We start from the raw sequence: 17,001 nt of genomic DNA, 5'->3' as shown, positions 1-17,001 counted from the left end.
GCAAGCAGGAAGCGAGTAAGCTAGCAGTAAGCAAGTAAGCAACTGATAATCTAGTAAGCAAACAGCGAGTTGGTAAGCGCGCAGGAAGATAGTAAGGAAGTACTAAGCTAGAAAACAAGCAGCTGGCTAGTATACAAGCAGTAAGCAAATAAGCTAGCAGTAAACTTGGATGCCAGCAGTAATCCAGAAAGCAATGGGCAGGCTAGTAAGAAAGCAGTTTGATAGTAAGCAAGCCTTGAGCTAGTAAGTGAGCAGGAAGCTAGTAAGAATGCAGCCTGCTATTAATCAAGGCGTAAGCTCGTTTGCAACAGGTAAGCTAGTAAGCAAGCATCTGGCTAGTAAGAAAGCTATTAGCTAGTAAGCAAGCAACATGCTAGTAAGCAAGCAGTAAGCTAGTAAGCAAGCAGTAACCTAGTAAGTAACCGGTAAGCTAGTAAGCAAGCAGCAGGCTTGTAAGATAGCAGTTAGCTAGTAAGCGAGTATTAAGCTAGTAAGCCAGCTGTAATCTAGTAAGCAAGCAGTGAGCTAGTAAGCAAGCATGGAGCTAGTAGGGAAGCAGTATGCTTGTAAGCAAGAAGTCAGCTGGTAAGAAAGCAGTTAGTAAGCAAGTAGTAAGCTAGTAATCATGCAGTAAGCTAGAATGCAAGCAGCAGGCTAGTAAGCAGGCAGTAAGGCAGAACGCAAGCAGCAGGCTCTTAAGAAAGCAGTTAGCCAGTAAGCAAGCAGTAACCTAGTGAGCAACAAGATAGTAAGCAAGCAGGAAGCCAGTAAGAAAGCAGTTAGCTAGTTAAAAAGCAGTATGCTAGTAAGCCAGCAGTAAGCTAGAAAGCAAGCAGCAAGCTAGTGAGCAAGCAGTAAGCTAGAATGCAAGCAGGAAGCTCGAAAGCAAGCAGCAAGCTAGCAAGCGAGCAGGAAGCGAGTATTCTAGCTGTAAGCTAGTATGCAAGCAATTATCTAGTATGCAAGCTTTAAGCTAGAAAGCACGCAGCAGGCTAGTAAGGAGGCGGTATGCTAGTAAGCCAGCAGTAGGCTAGTAAGTATCCATTCATCTGGTAAGCTAGCACTGAGCTAGTAAGCGAGCAGGAAGCTAGTAAGGAAGCAGTATGCTAGAAAGCAAGCAGTAGGCTAGTATGTAACCGGTAGGCTAGTTAGCAAACAGTAAGCTGTTAAGCATGTTGTAAGCTAGTACGCAAGCAGTATGCCAGTGAGTAAGGAGTAAGCTAGTGTGGTGTGTGTGTGTGTATGGTATGTGTGAATCATGAATGGTATGAGTAAACGACGAATGCTTGGAGCCGAATGATTGTTTATGCAATGGTATCGATGCTGATGCCGTCAATGTTGCGGGTAGCGTCATTCGGTTTGAAGACGCACGTGGCTGGCCCTGGGGAAAAAGGGCAGAGTCGAGCCAACCGTCGAAGAGTCCACACGAGCGAGTTAAGACGTAGCGAGTTATATTTTTACCACCTTTACTTTATTTCATGTTCAAGTAAACTTAACATCTTTTATTCTATTTTAATTTCATTTTCTACAAAATTGGGGGCTCGTCCGTGATCAGAATTTAAACCGAGTCGTAGCAGAACGCTTAGTGTGGACAGGAAAGTGTTGTGAGAACAGAGTTTACTTAAAAGGGTTGAGGTGAAAGTGTAGAGTGTGTACTGCGGGGACTAGTGTTGAAAGTGACGATTCATAGTTGTTAGTGGTCAATAAAATGGCTTCAGTGAGGAGGGATGCAAGTGATTTCTGCATCGCAGAATTGAAAGAAAAATTACGAGAGAAGGGACTTTCAATATCTGGTTTGAAAGCGGAGTTGATTCAGCGGCTGCATGAAGCCGATCCGACCGGCGAATGGTTAAAAGTATGTACTAGCAGCGTGGTCGAAGAAACTGCGAGTGACAATAGTTCAGGATGCGCAAGTGATATGGTACAGATGCGGCGAGAAATGGAACTTGCGCAAAGAGAGAAGCAACTAGTAGAGCGGTAGCTTGATTTAGCTCGCCAACAAATTGCATTACTTCGAGAAATGCAGAGGCTTAATCTCGACAGAGGTGAGGCAGGGGAATCAACAAGCGTACCGACGGGGCAAAGACGACCACCACCGGTAAATATCTCTGCCATTGCGGATTTATTAAGTTATTTTGATGGAAGTAGCAATACATTCGTCACGTGGGAGCGTCAAGTTCAAACATTGAAAATGACGTATCAACTGACGGATGATATGGCTAAACTGTTGATGGGATCGCGAATGAAGGGTAATGCACTTGAGTGGTTACATTCGAAACCTGAACATATTGCAATGTCAGTAGAAGAATTACTGAGGAATCTACAGGAAATGTTTTACCATCCTGGAAGCGTTCTTGAGATGAGACGACGTTTTGAGGCGCGTGTTTGGAGGAAAGAAGAAACGTTCAGCGAATATGTACATCAAAAAGTGATTTTAGGATACCGCGTACCTAGCAGTGACGCAGAAATCATAGAGTACATTATAGAAGGAATACCTGATCGAGGATTAAGGGATCTGGCGCGAGTGCAGAAGATAGCAACTAAGGGGGAACTGTTAGCAGCATTCGATAGGATTTCCTTGCAAGGAAGATCGTTGCCGTTCAACCCAGCGATCAAGCCAAAGAAAAGCAAGTGGTCACCAGTGAAGACAATAAAGCAAGACGTTAAAGAAGTGCCGAATAACCAATTACGATGCTCCAATTGCTGTGAGAGGAACCATCGAGTTGTAGACTGTCTTGTTAAAAGCAAAGGGCCAAGATGTTTCGCTTGCCGAGACTTGGGACACAGAGCCATGGATTGTAAGAAGGGGCAGGACAAGCAGGTAAACGAGTATACGGCAGTGGCCGTTCAGGACAATAAAGTATACAAGCCTGTTACATTACTAGGTAAGCAGATAGTAGCGTTTATAGATATGGGTAGCGATTTACATTTAATGAAGGCCGAACAATATATTAGGTTAGGATGCCCAACTTTACACGGTACAGAAATATCTTGTAAAGGATTCGGTTTAAGTAAGGTCACTACTTTAGGCAGTTTTCATGGGAACGTACAAATCGATACAAATATTTTCCGATTCTTAATTCACGTGGTACCGGATGAATATTTGAGACATAATTTTTTGATTGGCTTGGAATTGTTGCAAGAGGCTAAATTGACATTAGACGGTAAGAGTGTTGAGGTTTCAAAACGCGATAACAGGGTAACGAATTCTTATGATGTACCAGAAATATTTTGCATAGATACTTTCGATGAGTCCGAGAACAATGTAACTAATACTTTAATAGATTTGCAGCATATTAAAAATGATACCGTTAAACCAGAAATAGAAGATATATTAAGTAATTATGAGCCTAAAACTATTAAAAAGTCTAACATTAAAATGAACATTGTATTGAAAGATGATATATCTATATATCAACCTCCACGTAGATTAGCGCCAGTGCAAAGAGAAATAGTTAATAAACAGTTAGATGAATGGATGCAACAAGGAATAGTGCGAGAAAGTACATCGGAATATGCCAGTCCGATTGTACTGGTAAAAAAGAAAGATAATGGAATGCGTTTGTGTATAGATTATAGATTACTTAATAAGAAAGTATGTAAAGATCGCTATCCGCTTCCGTTGATAGAAGATCAGCTGGATCGTTTACAGGGCGCGACGATATTTAGTACTCTCGATTTAAAAGATGGTTTTTTTCACGTCCCGATTGAGGAAAATAGTTGTAAATTCACTGCATTTATAGTACCTGATGGGCATTTTGAATTTTTAAGAACCCCATTTGGTCTCTGCAACTCTCCAGCTATCTTTCAAAAATATATCAATAATATATTTCGTAACCCGATTCAGACAAGTGTTGTTTTGACATATATAGATGATTTAATTATTCTTGCGAATAACGAAAATGAAGCCGTATCAAGATTGCGTGAGATATTGTGTATTGCAAGTGATTATGGATTGCGAGTGAATTGGAAGAAATGTCGTTTTCTTCAACGTAGCATAGAATATCTAGGTCACATAATTGAGGATGGTCACGTACGTCCGTCGAAGCGTAAGACATTAGCTGTTATGAATTTTCCATTAGTAAAAAATGTTAGAGACGTACAGAGCTTCTTAGGATTAACCGGGTATTTTCGCAAATTTATTCCACAATATTCAACAATAGCCCAACCCTTGACGAACTTGTTGAAAAAAGACGTAAATTTTGAACTAAATGAAAAACATATGCTAGCGTTTAAACAATTGAAAATTGCATAGAGCAGTGAGCCGGTTTTAAAATTATACCGCGTAGGTGCGGAAACAGAACTCCATACGGATGCGTCGAGCGTCGGACTCGGTGCCATCCTGTTACAGAGAGACGATGTCGATCAACGTTACCATCCAACATATTATGCGAGCTGGAAAACATCAGAGGCAGAATCGCGATACATTAGCTATGAATTGGAGATATTAGCTATAGTTAAAGCGTTACATAAGTTTAGAGTTTATCTTTTAGGAATACCGTTTAGAATAATAACCGATTGTCGTGCGTTTACTCTCACTATGAAAAAAAGAGACTTATGTGTTCGAGTTGCAAGGTGGGCATTATTGTTAGAGAAGTTCAATTATATTATTGAACATCGCTCAGGAAGCAATATGCGACATGTCGATGTGCTAAGTCGAAAGCCTATTCCGGTGTGTATGCTTATCAGCGAGTGTGAGACGAGTGTGCTCGTGAGATTGCGAAAAGCGCAATGTGCGGACAAAGAGTTATCAGAAATAATGGATTGTGTGAATAGTGTACAAAATAATGATGGCGACTACGTAATAAAAAACGGACTTTTGTTTAAGGTAATTGACGACGATGTTCGCATAGTAGTGTCGCGTGCTATGCAGGGTCAAATAATAAGACAGTTGCATGAGAACGGACACTTCTCTAGTGGTAAAACCGAGACCCTTGTTAGAAAAGATTATTGGTTCAAAGGTCTAAGATCTAAAGAGGAAAAAGTGATTCAGAATTGCATTGCGTGTATTTTAGCAGAACGAAAATCTGGAAAACGAGACGGACTATTATACCCTATCGACAAAGGAGACGTTCCGTTAGATGGATACCACATTGATCACTTAGGACCGCTTCCGTCAACTCGGAAGAATTACAAACACATATTCGTAGTGATAGATGGATTTTCTAAATTTGTGTGGCTCTATGCTACAAAATCTACCGGTACTGGAGAGGTCGTCAACCACTTGAAAAAACAAGCGAAAATTTTTGGCAATCCCCGAAAGATTATTTCGGACCGTGGAACTGCATTTACTTCGGCAGAGTTTCAAGAGTACTGCAGAGAAGAAAATATTGAAGCTGGCCTTATTACAACGGGGGTACCAAAAGCGAATGGACAGGTAGAAAGGGTGAACAGGACAATCATTCCTGTGTTAACTAAGTTGGCCGCACCAAAACCTAATGAGTGGCACAGGTACCTAGACGTATGCCAAAACTACCTGAATGCAACTCCTCACCGCAGTATCGGCAATACACCTTTTAAGATTCTATTCGGGACTGATATGAGGTTGAAGAACAATCCCGAGGTCCGAGAAATAATAAGCAACGAGTGGAACGAACTATTTCAAGAAAATCGACACGAATTGAGACGGTAAGCAAAAAACAACATTTTGAAAATCCAACAGGAGAATCGGCGTAGTTTTAACCGGAATCGTAAATAGGCTCATCACTATCACGAAGGAGATTTGGTCGCTATCAAAAGGACACAATCAGGACCAGGTTTAAAGTTTGCGCATAAATATTTAGGCCCGTATCAAATTACCCGTGTACTGCGCAATGATCGGTATTTGGTAGAGAAAGTAGGTGAGCACGAGGGGCCACGACAAACATCGACAACTTCAGAATACTTGAAATCGTGGATTGAGGACTTAGAAGATGCATTGACGGATAGTGAGAATACATCTGATATCTGAGGGCAGATATCTCTTCACGATGGCCGAATGTGGTGTGTGTGTGTGTATGGTATGTGTGAATCATGAGTGGTATGAGTAAGCGACGAATGCTTGGAGCCGAATGATTGTTTATGCAATGGTATCGATGCCGATGCCGTCAATGTTGCGGGTAGCGTCATTCGGTTTGAAGACGCACGTGGCTGGCCCTGGGAAAAAAGGGCAGAGTCGAGCGAACCGTCGAAGAGTCCACACGAGCGAGTTAAGACGTAGCGAGTTATATTTTTACCACCTTTATTTTATTTCATGTTCAAGTAAACTTAACATCTTTTATTCTATTTTAATTTCATTTTCTACAAAATTGGGGGCTCGTCCGTGATCAGAATTTAAACCGAGTCGTAGCAGAACGCTTAGTGTGGACAGTAAAGTGTTGTGAGAACAGAGTTTACTTAAAAGGGTTGAGGTGAAAGTGTAGAGTGTGTACTGCGGGGACTAGTGTTGAAAGTGACGATTCATAGTTGTTAGTGGACAATAAAGTGTGAACTTTTTGCAACCTTACAATGAATTTGTGACTGTGTGATTTGCTCCGCCATTCTTCGCGTCCCTGTTCCTCGTCCGCGCCTCTTTTCGTCTGTACAAGTATGCTAGTAAGCAAGCTGTGAGCTAGTAAGCGAGCAGGGAACTAGTAAGGAAGCGGTATACTAGTAAGCAAGCAGTAAGCTAGTAAGCAACCAGTAAGATAGACAGCACGCAATAAGCTAGTAAACAAGCAGTAAGCTTGTAAGCAAGCAGCAAGCTAGTAAGCAAGCAGTGAGCTAGTAAGAAAGCAGTAAGTTAGTAACAAAGCACCAAGCTAGTAAACAACCAGTAAGCTAGAAAGCAAGCAGTGTGCTAGTAAGAAAGCAATTAGCTAGTAAGCCAGCAGCAAGCTAGTAAGCTAGCAGCATGCTAGTGAGCAAGCAATAAGCGATTATGCTAGCAGTAGGCTTTGAAGCAGCCAGCCAGCTAGTATGCAAGCAGTGAGCTAGTAATCAAGCAGCAAGCTAGTAAGCAAGGAGTAAGCTAGTAAGCAAGCAGTTAGCTAGTATGGAAGTAGTAAGCTCGAATGCAAGCAGTAAGCTGGTAAGGAAGCGGTGAGCTAGTAAGGAAGCAGTATGCTGGTAAGAAAGCAGCCGGCTATTACGAGAGCATTTAGCTAGTCAGAAAGCAGTATGCCAGTATGCCAGCAGTAAGCTTGAATGCACGCAGCAAGCTAGCAAGCTAGCTGGAAGCGAGTAAGCTAGCAGCAAGTTCGTAAGCAAGCTGTAATCCAGTAAGCAAGCAGTGTGTTAGTAAGCAAGCTAGAAGCTAGTAGGGAAGCACTAAGTTAGAAAGGAAGCTGCAGGCTAATAAGCAAGCAGTAAACGAGAAAGCTAGCTGTAAGCTGGTAAGCAAGTAGTAAGCTAGTCAGCATGCAGCAAGTGAGTAAGCTAGCAGTAAGCTAGTAAGCAAGCAGTAAGCTACTTAGCATGCAGAAAGCTGGTAAGAAAGCAGTTTGCTAGCAAGGAACTGGTAAGCTCGTGAGCAAGCAGTAAGTTAGTAAGCAAGCAGTGTGCTAGTAAGCGAGCAGGAAGCTAGTAATCAAGCTGTAAGCTAGTAAGCAACCGGTAAGCTGGTAAGAAAGCTGTAAGTAAGTAACAAAGCAGTAAAATAGTAACAAAGCAGTTAGCTAGAAAGCAAGCAGGAGGCTAGTGAGCATGCAGTAAGAGTGAAAGCTAGCAGTAAGCAAGTAAGCCCGCAATAAGCCAGTAATCAAGCTGTAAGCTTGTAAGCATGCAGTAAGTTAGTAAGCAAGCTGTGAGCTAGCATGCGAGCAGGCAGCTAGTAAGGCCACGCACCCGTTTGGTTGTCCCGGCGGCAGGGGAGGTGAACCCCTACGTGGCGCATCCCCAGGTGGCGGATAGGTGTAGCCGTTGGGATGGGGTGCGGGGATGGGGTCACCAACTTGTGGAGGCTGGTGACCACATCCTCGCATGTGATCCCGGAGGTTGGAGCGAAAGCTCCCGCGGACCAAACACAGATATGAATGCTTTGCGTGGGTGAATGCGTGTGTGAGTGGCCCGGGACATGGGATATTTGCCGCGGGTGTTACCTAAGGCTGGAGGTTGGCCCGTTGACTGCGGATGAGTCCAGCGGCCAACGTGGCCTCCCAGTCGGCGGCCTATTCCTATGTCACGAGGCCGTGGGCGCTGGTAACCAGGCGCCTGCGGTTGAGTGGGAATGCGGTGGGAGGAGTGCCTCCCACCTGGAGGGGCTTGTAAAGGCACGACGCGGCGGGGGATTCTGTGATGCCTCACTAGAGTTCCCGGATCCTCGCCAGGCGTCTGAGGATGGTCACCGTGGGGTTTTAGTCGGTAAGAGCCCGACACCACCCGCGGGTGTCCATGAGGATTTCCCCACGTACAAAAAAAAAAAAAAAAGAAAAAAAAAGGCAGCTAGTAAGGAAGCAGTATGCTAGTAAGCAAGCAGTAAGCGATTAAGCTAACACCATGCTATTAGGCAAGCATTGAGCTAGTAAGCGGGCAGGAATCTAGTAAGGAAGCTCTAAGCTAGAAAGCAGCAGCAGGCTAGTAAGCAAGCAGTAAGCAAGTAGGCTAGCAGTAAGCTAGTAAGCAAGCAGTAAGCTAGAAAGCAAGCACCAAGCCAGAAAGCAAGCAGTAAGCTACTAAGCAACAAGTAAGCTAGCAAGCAAGCAGGTGGCTAGTAAGAAAGCAATTAGCTAGTAAGGAAGCAGTACAGTAGTAAGCAACAAGTAAGATTGTAAGCAAGCAGCAGGCTAGTATGGTAGCAATTTGCTAGTAAGGAAGTAGTACGCTAGTAAGCAAGCAGTAAGCTAGAAAGCAAGCGGCAAGCTAGCAACCAAGCAGTAAGCTAGAAAGGAAACAGCAAGGTAGCAAGCAAGCAGGAAGCAGTACGCTAGTAAGCTATCTGAAATCTAGAAAGCAAGTAGCAAACTACTAAGCAAGCAGTAAGCTAGAAAGCAAGCAGCAGGCATGTAGGAAAGCAGATACGTATTAAGCCAACAGCACACTAGTAAGCAAGCAGCAAGCGGGTATGCTAGCAGTAAGCTAGTATGCAAGCAGTAAGATAGTAGTCAAGCAGCTGGCTAGAAAGAAAGCAGTATGCAAGTAAGCAAGCAGTAAGCTAATAAGCAAGCAGCGGGCTAGTAAGCGAGTTGGGAGCTAGTAACAAAGCAGTAATCCAGTAAGCAAGCAGTATGCTGGTGAGAACGCAGTTAGCTAATAAGTACGCAGTAATCTAGAAAGCAAGCAACAAGCTAGTAAGCATGCAGTAAGCTAGTAAGTGAGCAGGGACCTAGTAAGGGAGCAGAATGCTAGTAAGCAAGCAGTGAGCTAGTAAGCAACGAGTAAGCTAGTAAGCAAGCAGGAAGCTGGTGAGAAAGCAGTATGCCCGAAATCAAGCAGCGGGATTGTAAGCAAGCAATAAGCAAGTCAGCTAGCAGTAAGCTAGTAGGGATGAAGTAAGCTAGTAAGCGAACAGGAAGCTAGTACGGAAGCAGTATGCTAGGATCAAGCAGTAAGCTGGTAAGAAAGCAGTTATCTAGTAAGAAAGCGGTATGCCAGTCAACAAGCAGTATGTTAGAAAGCAAGCAGCAAACTATTAAGCAGGCAATAAGCTAGAAAGCAAGGGGCAGGCTGGTAAGAACGCAGTTAGATAGCAAGCAAGGAGCAGGGTAGTAAGGAAGCAGTAAGCTAGTAAGCATGCAGCTGGTTAGTAAGAATGCCGCAAATTAGGAATGTTTAAAGATCGAGTTAATTCGATTTATTTAAACCCGTAATTAGCCGTTAATCCACTTTATTTTCAATATACGCGACAGACCAGAATATTCTAGGTCGACGCGTCCGCGATTCGAAACAGAAGGCAGCAGAAAAACTCTCGCTCCTTGAGTTTTTCTGTAAGTCACGCGAGCATTACAGCAACGTTCGATTTCGAACTTTTCGGTTAAACGCTCGACCATAGAGAAGGTGCGACAATTACATATGAGATAAAGACGGACGAGAGCCACGGCGACAGCGCCGCGCGTCGGAGGATTCCCCCTCTCTCACGCGTACTTTTCGGCAGCTCGTGCTCGTCCGTCACTTGAAAACGAGAGCCTGCCAAGCGCGGATCGATAACCGATCACGCTTCGCATAATTAAAAGAATTCCGTATTGCTTCGAGTTATTCGAGCATTCGTAGAAAATCAAAAGGCCCTCGCAATATCCGAATTGCTTCGAGTTATTCGAACATTCGGAAAAATTAAGAAAACTATAAAGAAAATTCTCAGGTTCAAGCGGCTGATTCCCACGCAACGTTGAAAGTTTGAGTTATTCGAACTTTCACAACGCGGGCAACCGACGTATAACCGCAGCTTTACGGGATTAGCTTGCGTAAACAAACTGCCCCCAGTAAACTACGTGTAATTCCGGTTGTCGAATCAAACCAGTTAATCGATTCGGTCGTGAGTACGACCCGGTTAAAAGACTGCGGGAAACTCTTTGGTATCATCGAGTTCCCGAATTTTCCGCGTATTGCTGCAAACAGCGGTCGTGTGAGAGGTATCGAGGTTAAGACTCGATCCTCCCTTGATTTAATCGAACGGCCTTACACCCACCTAAAGGGGCCTCATTGGCACGTATACCCTAGGTGGACTTGTCGCCTTCTAGTCGGAGCGTTGGACGAGTTACTCTAAGCCCAGCTTCCGGCGAATGCCAGAGCGTTGTTCTTTGATCGCCAGTCTTGTACGGTCACTGCGCGTAGAACGCGACTCACAAGGCGTCGGGATGCCAGTCTCAATATTAAGACGTCCTATACGCCATTGAAAGACTGCACCACATCGTGTTCCGTACACACGCATACGAAGACGGTAAGGGGCCGAGGACCGGGTGACGGTTGGAGCCTTATAACCTCCCTCTAGGCACCCTCTCCTGCGACAATCAAGTGTTGCAGTCTAACAGAAAAAACCGAGACGAATTTCCATAATTGGAAGAAAGCGAGCGATTCCCGGTTTAAAGGGAACGCTCACACACACGTGCAGTCCACTAGCTTAGCTGCGTATCGCGGCGGCAGAGATTCCCGCTCCTAGGTGCGACAAGCACAGACCAGGAGCGTACGGCAAAGAGAAAGACAAGCGACGTGACTCACGTCGATAGGTATTAAACGCCTAGTCGTGTCTCTTTCTGTTTCAGGGTAACAACGCGGGCCGCACAACAACATCGTCTGGCAGACGTCGGCCGGTTATTACCAAAAACCTGTACAAGCTATAAGAAAAGAAACAAAATAAAAGGCTTATCCGTGCATTTGGATAAGCGTAAATAAAAATTATAATTGTACTGCTTATTTTCCGTCTGTTCCTTCCCTTGAGATCCGGACCACCGTTAGGCGAGGCATTTCCAAACCTCCTCCCCCTAACAAGGAAGAAAGCAGGAATGTAGTAAGAATGCAGTTAGGTAGTAAGCAAGCATTAAGCTAGTAAGGTAGCAGTTAGCATTTATGCATGCAATAAGCTAGTACGCAAGCAGTAAGCTGGTAAGCATGCAGTGAGCTAGTCAGCGAGCGGGGAGCTCGTAAGGAAGCAGTAAGCTACAAAGCGAGGAGAAAGCAATCAAGAACGCAGAATGCTGGTAAGCAGGCAGAAAGCTAGAAAACAAGCAGCATGTTAGGAAGCAAGTAGTAAGCTAGTAAGAAGGCAGTTAGCTAGTAAGCAACCAGTAATCCTGTAAGCAAGCAGTAAGCCTGTAAGCAATCAGTGGGCTTGCGAGCGAGCAGGGATCTGGTAACAATGCAGTAAACTAGTAAGCAAGTAGTATGCTGGTAAGAAGGCAGTTACGTAGTAAGCCAGTACTGAGCCTGTAAGCCAGCAGAAAGCTAGTACGCAAGCAGAAAGCAAGTAAAGAAGCAGTAAGCTAGAAAGAAAGCAGGGGGCTAGTGAGCAAGCAGTAGGCGAGTAAGCTAGCATTATGCTAGTAGGGTTGCAGTGAGCTGGTAAGCGAGGAGGAAGCTAGGAAGCAAGCAGCGAGCATGTAAGCATGCAGGCAGCTAGTAAGCGACCAGTAAGATTGTAAGGAAGCAGCAGCCTAGTCAGATAACAGTTCGCTATTAAGAAAGCTGTGTTCTGGTAAGCAAGCAGTAAACTAGAAAGCAACCGGGAAGCTAGCATTCAAGCAGTAGGCTGGCATGAAAGCAGTTAGCTAGTAAGGATGTAGTAGGCTTGTTAGCAAGCAGAAGGCGAATAAGCTTGCTGTAAGTTAGTAAACATGCTGCAGGGTGGTCAGAAATCAGTTAGCTAGTAAGCAAGCAGTAGGCTAGTGTGCAAGCAGTGAGCCAATGAGAAAGCATGACGCTAGTAACAAAGCAGTATGCTTGACAGCTAGCAGCAGGCTAGTAAAAAAGCAGGAAGCTAGTTGAAAGCAGTATGCTAGCTATCAAGCAGTAAGCTAGACTGCAAGCAGCAAGCTAGTAAGCAAGCAGTACGCTAGAACGCAAGCAGCAGGCTTCTAAGCAAGCAGTAAGCTGGTAAGAAAGCAAACAGCTAGTCAGAAAGCAATTAGTTAGTTAGAACGCTGTATGCTAGTAAGCAAGCGGAAAGCTAGAAAGCATGTTGCAATCCAGTAAGCAAGCAGTAAGCTTGGAAGAAAGCAGTAAGCTAGCAAGCAAGCAGTAAGCTTGTAAGCAGGCAGTAAGCTGGTAAGAAAGCAGATAGCTAGTAAGCGAGCAGGAAGCTAGTAAGAAAGCAGCTAGCTAGTAAGAAAGCAGCAGTCTAGTAAGAAAGCAAGTAGCTTGTAAGAACGCAGTATGCTAGTAAGCTAGCAGGCAGCTTGAAAGCAAGCCGCAAGCTAGCATGCAAGTATTAGGCGATTTAGCTAGAAGTAAGCTGGTATGCATGCAGTAGTCTTGTACGCAAGCAGTGAGCTAGTAAGCTAGCAGTAAACTAGTCAGCAAGCAGTAAGCTAGAAAGCCAGCAGTAAGCGAGTGAGCAAGTAGTAAGCAAGTAAGCAACCAGGAAGCTAATAAGGAAGCATTATGCTTGCAAGCAAGCAGCAAGCTTGCAAGCAACAAGTAAGCTACTAAGCAAGCAGCATGCTATTAAGCCAGACGTAAGCTAGTTAGCAAGCAGTAAGCTTCTAAGCATGCAGCAGGCTAGTCAGAAAGCAGCAAGCTTGTAAGCAAGCGCTAAGATAGTATCCTAGCAGTGAGCTAGTAAGCGTGCAGGGAGCTAGAACGGGAGCAGTATGCTAGAAAGCAAGCATTAAACTAGTAAGCAACCACACGGGCAGTAAGCATGCAGTAAGCTAGTAAGGGAGGAGGAAGGCAGTATGGAAGCAGTATGATAGCATGCAAGCAGCAAGCTAGTATGCGGTAAGCATGTTAGCAAGCAGCCGGCTGGTCAGAAAGCAATTAGCTAGTAAGAATGCAGTATGCTAGTAAGCATGCTGTAAGGTAGAAAGGGAGCAGCAGGCGAGTAAGGAAGCAGTATGCTAGTAAGCTAGCAGTGAGCTAGCAGGCAAGCAGTGAGCTAGTAAGAAAGCAGTACGCTGGTGAGCAAGCAGTGAGCTAGAAAGCAAGCAGCAAGCTAGTACGCATGCAGTGAGCCAGTAAGCGAGCAGGTAGCTAGTAAATGTGCTGAATGCTAGTAAGCAAGCAGTAAGCTAGTAAGGGAGCAGAATGCTAGTAAGCAAGCAGAATACTAGAAAGTAACCAGTAAGCTAGTAAGCAAGCAGGAAGCTACTAAGGAAGCAGTATGCTAGAAAGCAAGCAGCGGGCTAGTAAAAAAGAAGGAAGCTAGAAAGCAAGCAGCGGGCTAGTAAAAAAGCAGCAAGCTAGTTGAAGGCAGTATGCTAGTAATCAAGCAGTAAGCTAGAATGCCAGCTGCAAGCTAGTAAGCAAGCACTAAGCTAAAACGCAAGCAACATTCTCGTAAACATGCAGTAAGCGAGGATGCTGGCAGTAAGCTAGTAAGTAAGCAGTGAGCTAGTAATCGAGGAAGAATCTATTAAGGAAACAGCATGATAGTACGCAAGCAGTAAGCTAGTAAGCAAGCAGTAAGCTGGTAGGAAAGCTGTTAGGTAGTATGCAAGTAGTGAGCTGCTAAGGAAGCAAATAGATAGTTAGCAAGCAGTGAGCTAGTAAGCGATGAGGGGGCTAGTAAGGAAGCAGTTAGCTAGTAAGCAAGCAGTAAGCGAGTAAGCTAGCGGTAAGATAGTAAGCCAGCAGCTGGCTAGTAAGTTAGCAGTATGTTGGGAAGAAAACAATAACATACTAAGAAATCAGTTAGGTAGAAAGCAAGCAGTAAGCTAGTAAGAAAGGGGTGAGCTGGAAAGCGAGGAGATACCTAGAGAGGAAGCGGTATTGTAGTAAGCATGCATGGAGCTAGTAAGCAACAAGTAAGCTAGTAAGCAAGCAGTAAGCTAGCAAGCAAGCAGTAAGCTAGAAAGCAACCAGCAGGATTTTAAGAAAGCAGTTAGCTATTGAGCAGGCAGTATGGTAGTAAGGAAGCGGTAAGGTAGTGAGCAAGCATTAAGCTAGTAAGCGAGCTGGGAGATAGTAAGGGAGCAGTATGCTAGTATGCAAGCAGTAAGCTGGTGTGAAAGCATTATGCTAGTAAGCAAGCAGTAAGCTAGTAAGAAACAACTAAGCTAGTATGCATGGTGCACGCTAGTAAGCATGCAGTGCGCCAGTAAGCGAGCAGGGAACTAGTAACAAAGCAGTAATCTAGTAAGCAAACAGTATACTGCTAAGAAAGCAGTTAGCTATTAAGCAAGTAGTAAGCTAGTAAGCAAGCAGGAAGCTGGTAAGGAGGCACTAAGGTAGAAAGCAAGTAGAAGGCTAGTAATGATGCAGTAAGCGTGTATGTAACCAGTAAGCTAGTAAGCAAGCTGTAACCTAGTGTGCAAGCAGTTAGCTAGTAAGCGAGGAGGAAGCTAGTAAGGAAGCAGTACGCTAGTAAGCAAGCTGTAATTGGTAAGAAAGCAGTTAGCTAGTTACGGAATAGTAAGCTAGTAAGCAGGCAGTAAGATAGTAAGCAAACAGTAAGCTAGTAAGCAAGCAGAAAGATAGTCTGAACGCTGCTAGTTAGTAGGAGAGCAGTTTGCTAGAAAGCAAGCTGTAAGCAAGAAAGCAAGCGACAATCTAGTATGCATGCAGTAAGCTAGAAAGCAAGCAGCAAGCTATTAAGCTAGCATTAAGCTTAAAAGCAAGCAGAAGGCTAGTCAGAAAGCAGTTAGTTATAAAGCAAGCAGTTTGGCAGCAAGCAAGCAGTAACCTAGATAGCAAGTCGTGTGCTAGTAAGCTAGCAGTGAGCTAGTAAGCGAGCAGGGAACTAGTAACAAAGCAGTAATCTAGCAAGCAAGCAGTATGCTGCTAAGAAAGCAGTTAGCTATTAACCAAGTAGTAAGCTAGTAAGCAAGCACTAAACTAGTAAGCGAGGAGTCAGCAAATAAGGGAGCAGCAAGTTAGTATGAAGGCAGTAAGTTTGGAAGAAAGCAGGAATGTAGTAGGATAGCAGTATACTAGCAAGCAAGCAGTGGGCTAGTAACCTAGGGGGAAGCTAGAATGGAAGCACTATGCTAGTAAGCTTATAGTAAGCTAATAAGCAAGCAGTGAGCTAGAATGCGAGCAGGGCGATAGTATGGAAGCAGTATGCCAGTATGAAAGCACTAACCTAGTAAGCAAGCAGTAAGATAGTATGCTACCAGTATGTTAGTAGGCAAGCAGTGAGCTAGTAAGCGAGGGGGAAGCTAGCAAGGAAGCTGTACGCTAGTAAGCAAGCGGTAAGCTGGAAGGCAAGCAGTGAGCTAGTAAGCAAGCAGTAAGCTAGTTAGCAAGCAGTAACCTCGTAGGCAAGCTGTGAGCTATTAAGCGAGCAGGAAGCTAGAATGAAAGCCGCATGCTAGTAAGCAAGCAGTTATCTAGTATGAAAGCTGTATGCAGGTATGCAAGCAGTATGCTAGAAAGCATGCAGCAAGCTAGTAAGCGAGCAGTAAGCTACTATACAAGCAGTAAGTTAGTAAATAAGCAGTGAGCTACAAAACGAGCAGGGCATTAGTATGGAAGCAGCATGCCAGTGAGCAATCAGGAAGCTAGTAAGTATGCAGTGAGCCAGTAAGCGAGCAGCGAGCAAGTAAGTAGCCTGTACGGTAGTAAGCAATCAATAGGCTGGTAAGGAAGCAGTTTGTTACTGAGCAAGTCGCAAGCTAGTAAGCATGCAGTAAGCTAGTATGCATGCAGTAAGCTAGTAGGCAAGCAGGATGCCAGCAAGGAAGCCGTATGCTAGTAAGCAAACAGTAAACTAGTAAGCATGCAGTATGCTGGTACGGAGGCAGTAAGGTACTAAGCAAACAGTAAGCGAGAAAGCAAGCAGTAAGCGAGTAAGCTGGCAGTAGGATAGTTAGCAACCAGTAAGCAAGCAGTAATCTAGTAAGCAACCAGTAAGCTAGTAAGCAAGCAGCAGGCTAGTAAGAAAGCATTATACTCGTGAGCAAGCAGCAGGCTGGTAAGCAAGCAGTGAGCTAGTAAGCAGGCAGCTGGCTAGTAAGAAAGCAGAAATTTAAGAAGAAAGCAGGTGTGTTGTCAGAAAGCAGTTAGGTAGTAAGCAAGCAGTATGCTAATAAGCAAGCTGTAAGTAGGTATCAGAGCAGTATGCTAGTAAGCAAGCAACAGGCTAGTAAAAATGCAGTTAGTTAGTAGGGAAGAAGTAAGATTGTAGTAAAGCAGTATCTTGGTAAGCAAGCAAGAAGCAACTAAGGAAGCAGTAAGCTAGCGAGCACGCTGTAAGATAGTAACAAAGCACTTTACAAGTAAGGAAGCAGCAGGCTAGTAAGGAGGCAGTTAGTTAGTAAGGTGGCAGTTCGCTAGTAAGCAAGGAGCAAGCTTGTAAGCAAGCAGCAAGGTAGTAAGCGAGCATTAAGCGATTAAGCTAGCAGTAAGCTATTAAGCAGCCAGTAAGCTAGTAAGTAAACAGTGAGCTAGTAAGCGAGGAGAAAGCTAGTAAAGAAGCAGTAAGCTATAATGTAAGCAGCAAGCTAGTGAGCAAGCAGC

General features: G+C 44.4%; 1 protein-coding gene across 1 annotated transcript in view; it reads left to right on the top strand.

Moving 5' to 3' along the window:
- The first annotated feature begins 268 nt into the window (after positions 1–268).
- The window catches only part of LOC143350733 (uncharacterized), a 55,812-nt gene continuing 39,079 nt past the window's right edge, over positions 269–17,001 (top strand). The window contains 2 exon segments of the mRNA XM_076782743.1: positions 269–311; positions 2,439–3,011. Of these exon segments, the coding sequence (XP_076638858.1) occupies positions 269–311; positions 2,439–3,011 (616 nt within the window).

This window comes from Colletes latitarsis, unplaced genomic scaffold, assembly GCF_051014445.1.
Source record: "Colletes latitarsis isolate SP2378_abdomen unplaced genomic scaffold, iyColLati1 scaffold0027, whole genome shotgun sequence".
NCBI classification, from domain to species: domain Eukaryota; kingdom Metazoa; phylum Arthropoda; class Insecta; order Hymenoptera; family Colletidae; genus Colletes; species Colletes latitarsis.
This window is presented reverse-complemented; position numbering and strand designations above follow the sequence as displayed.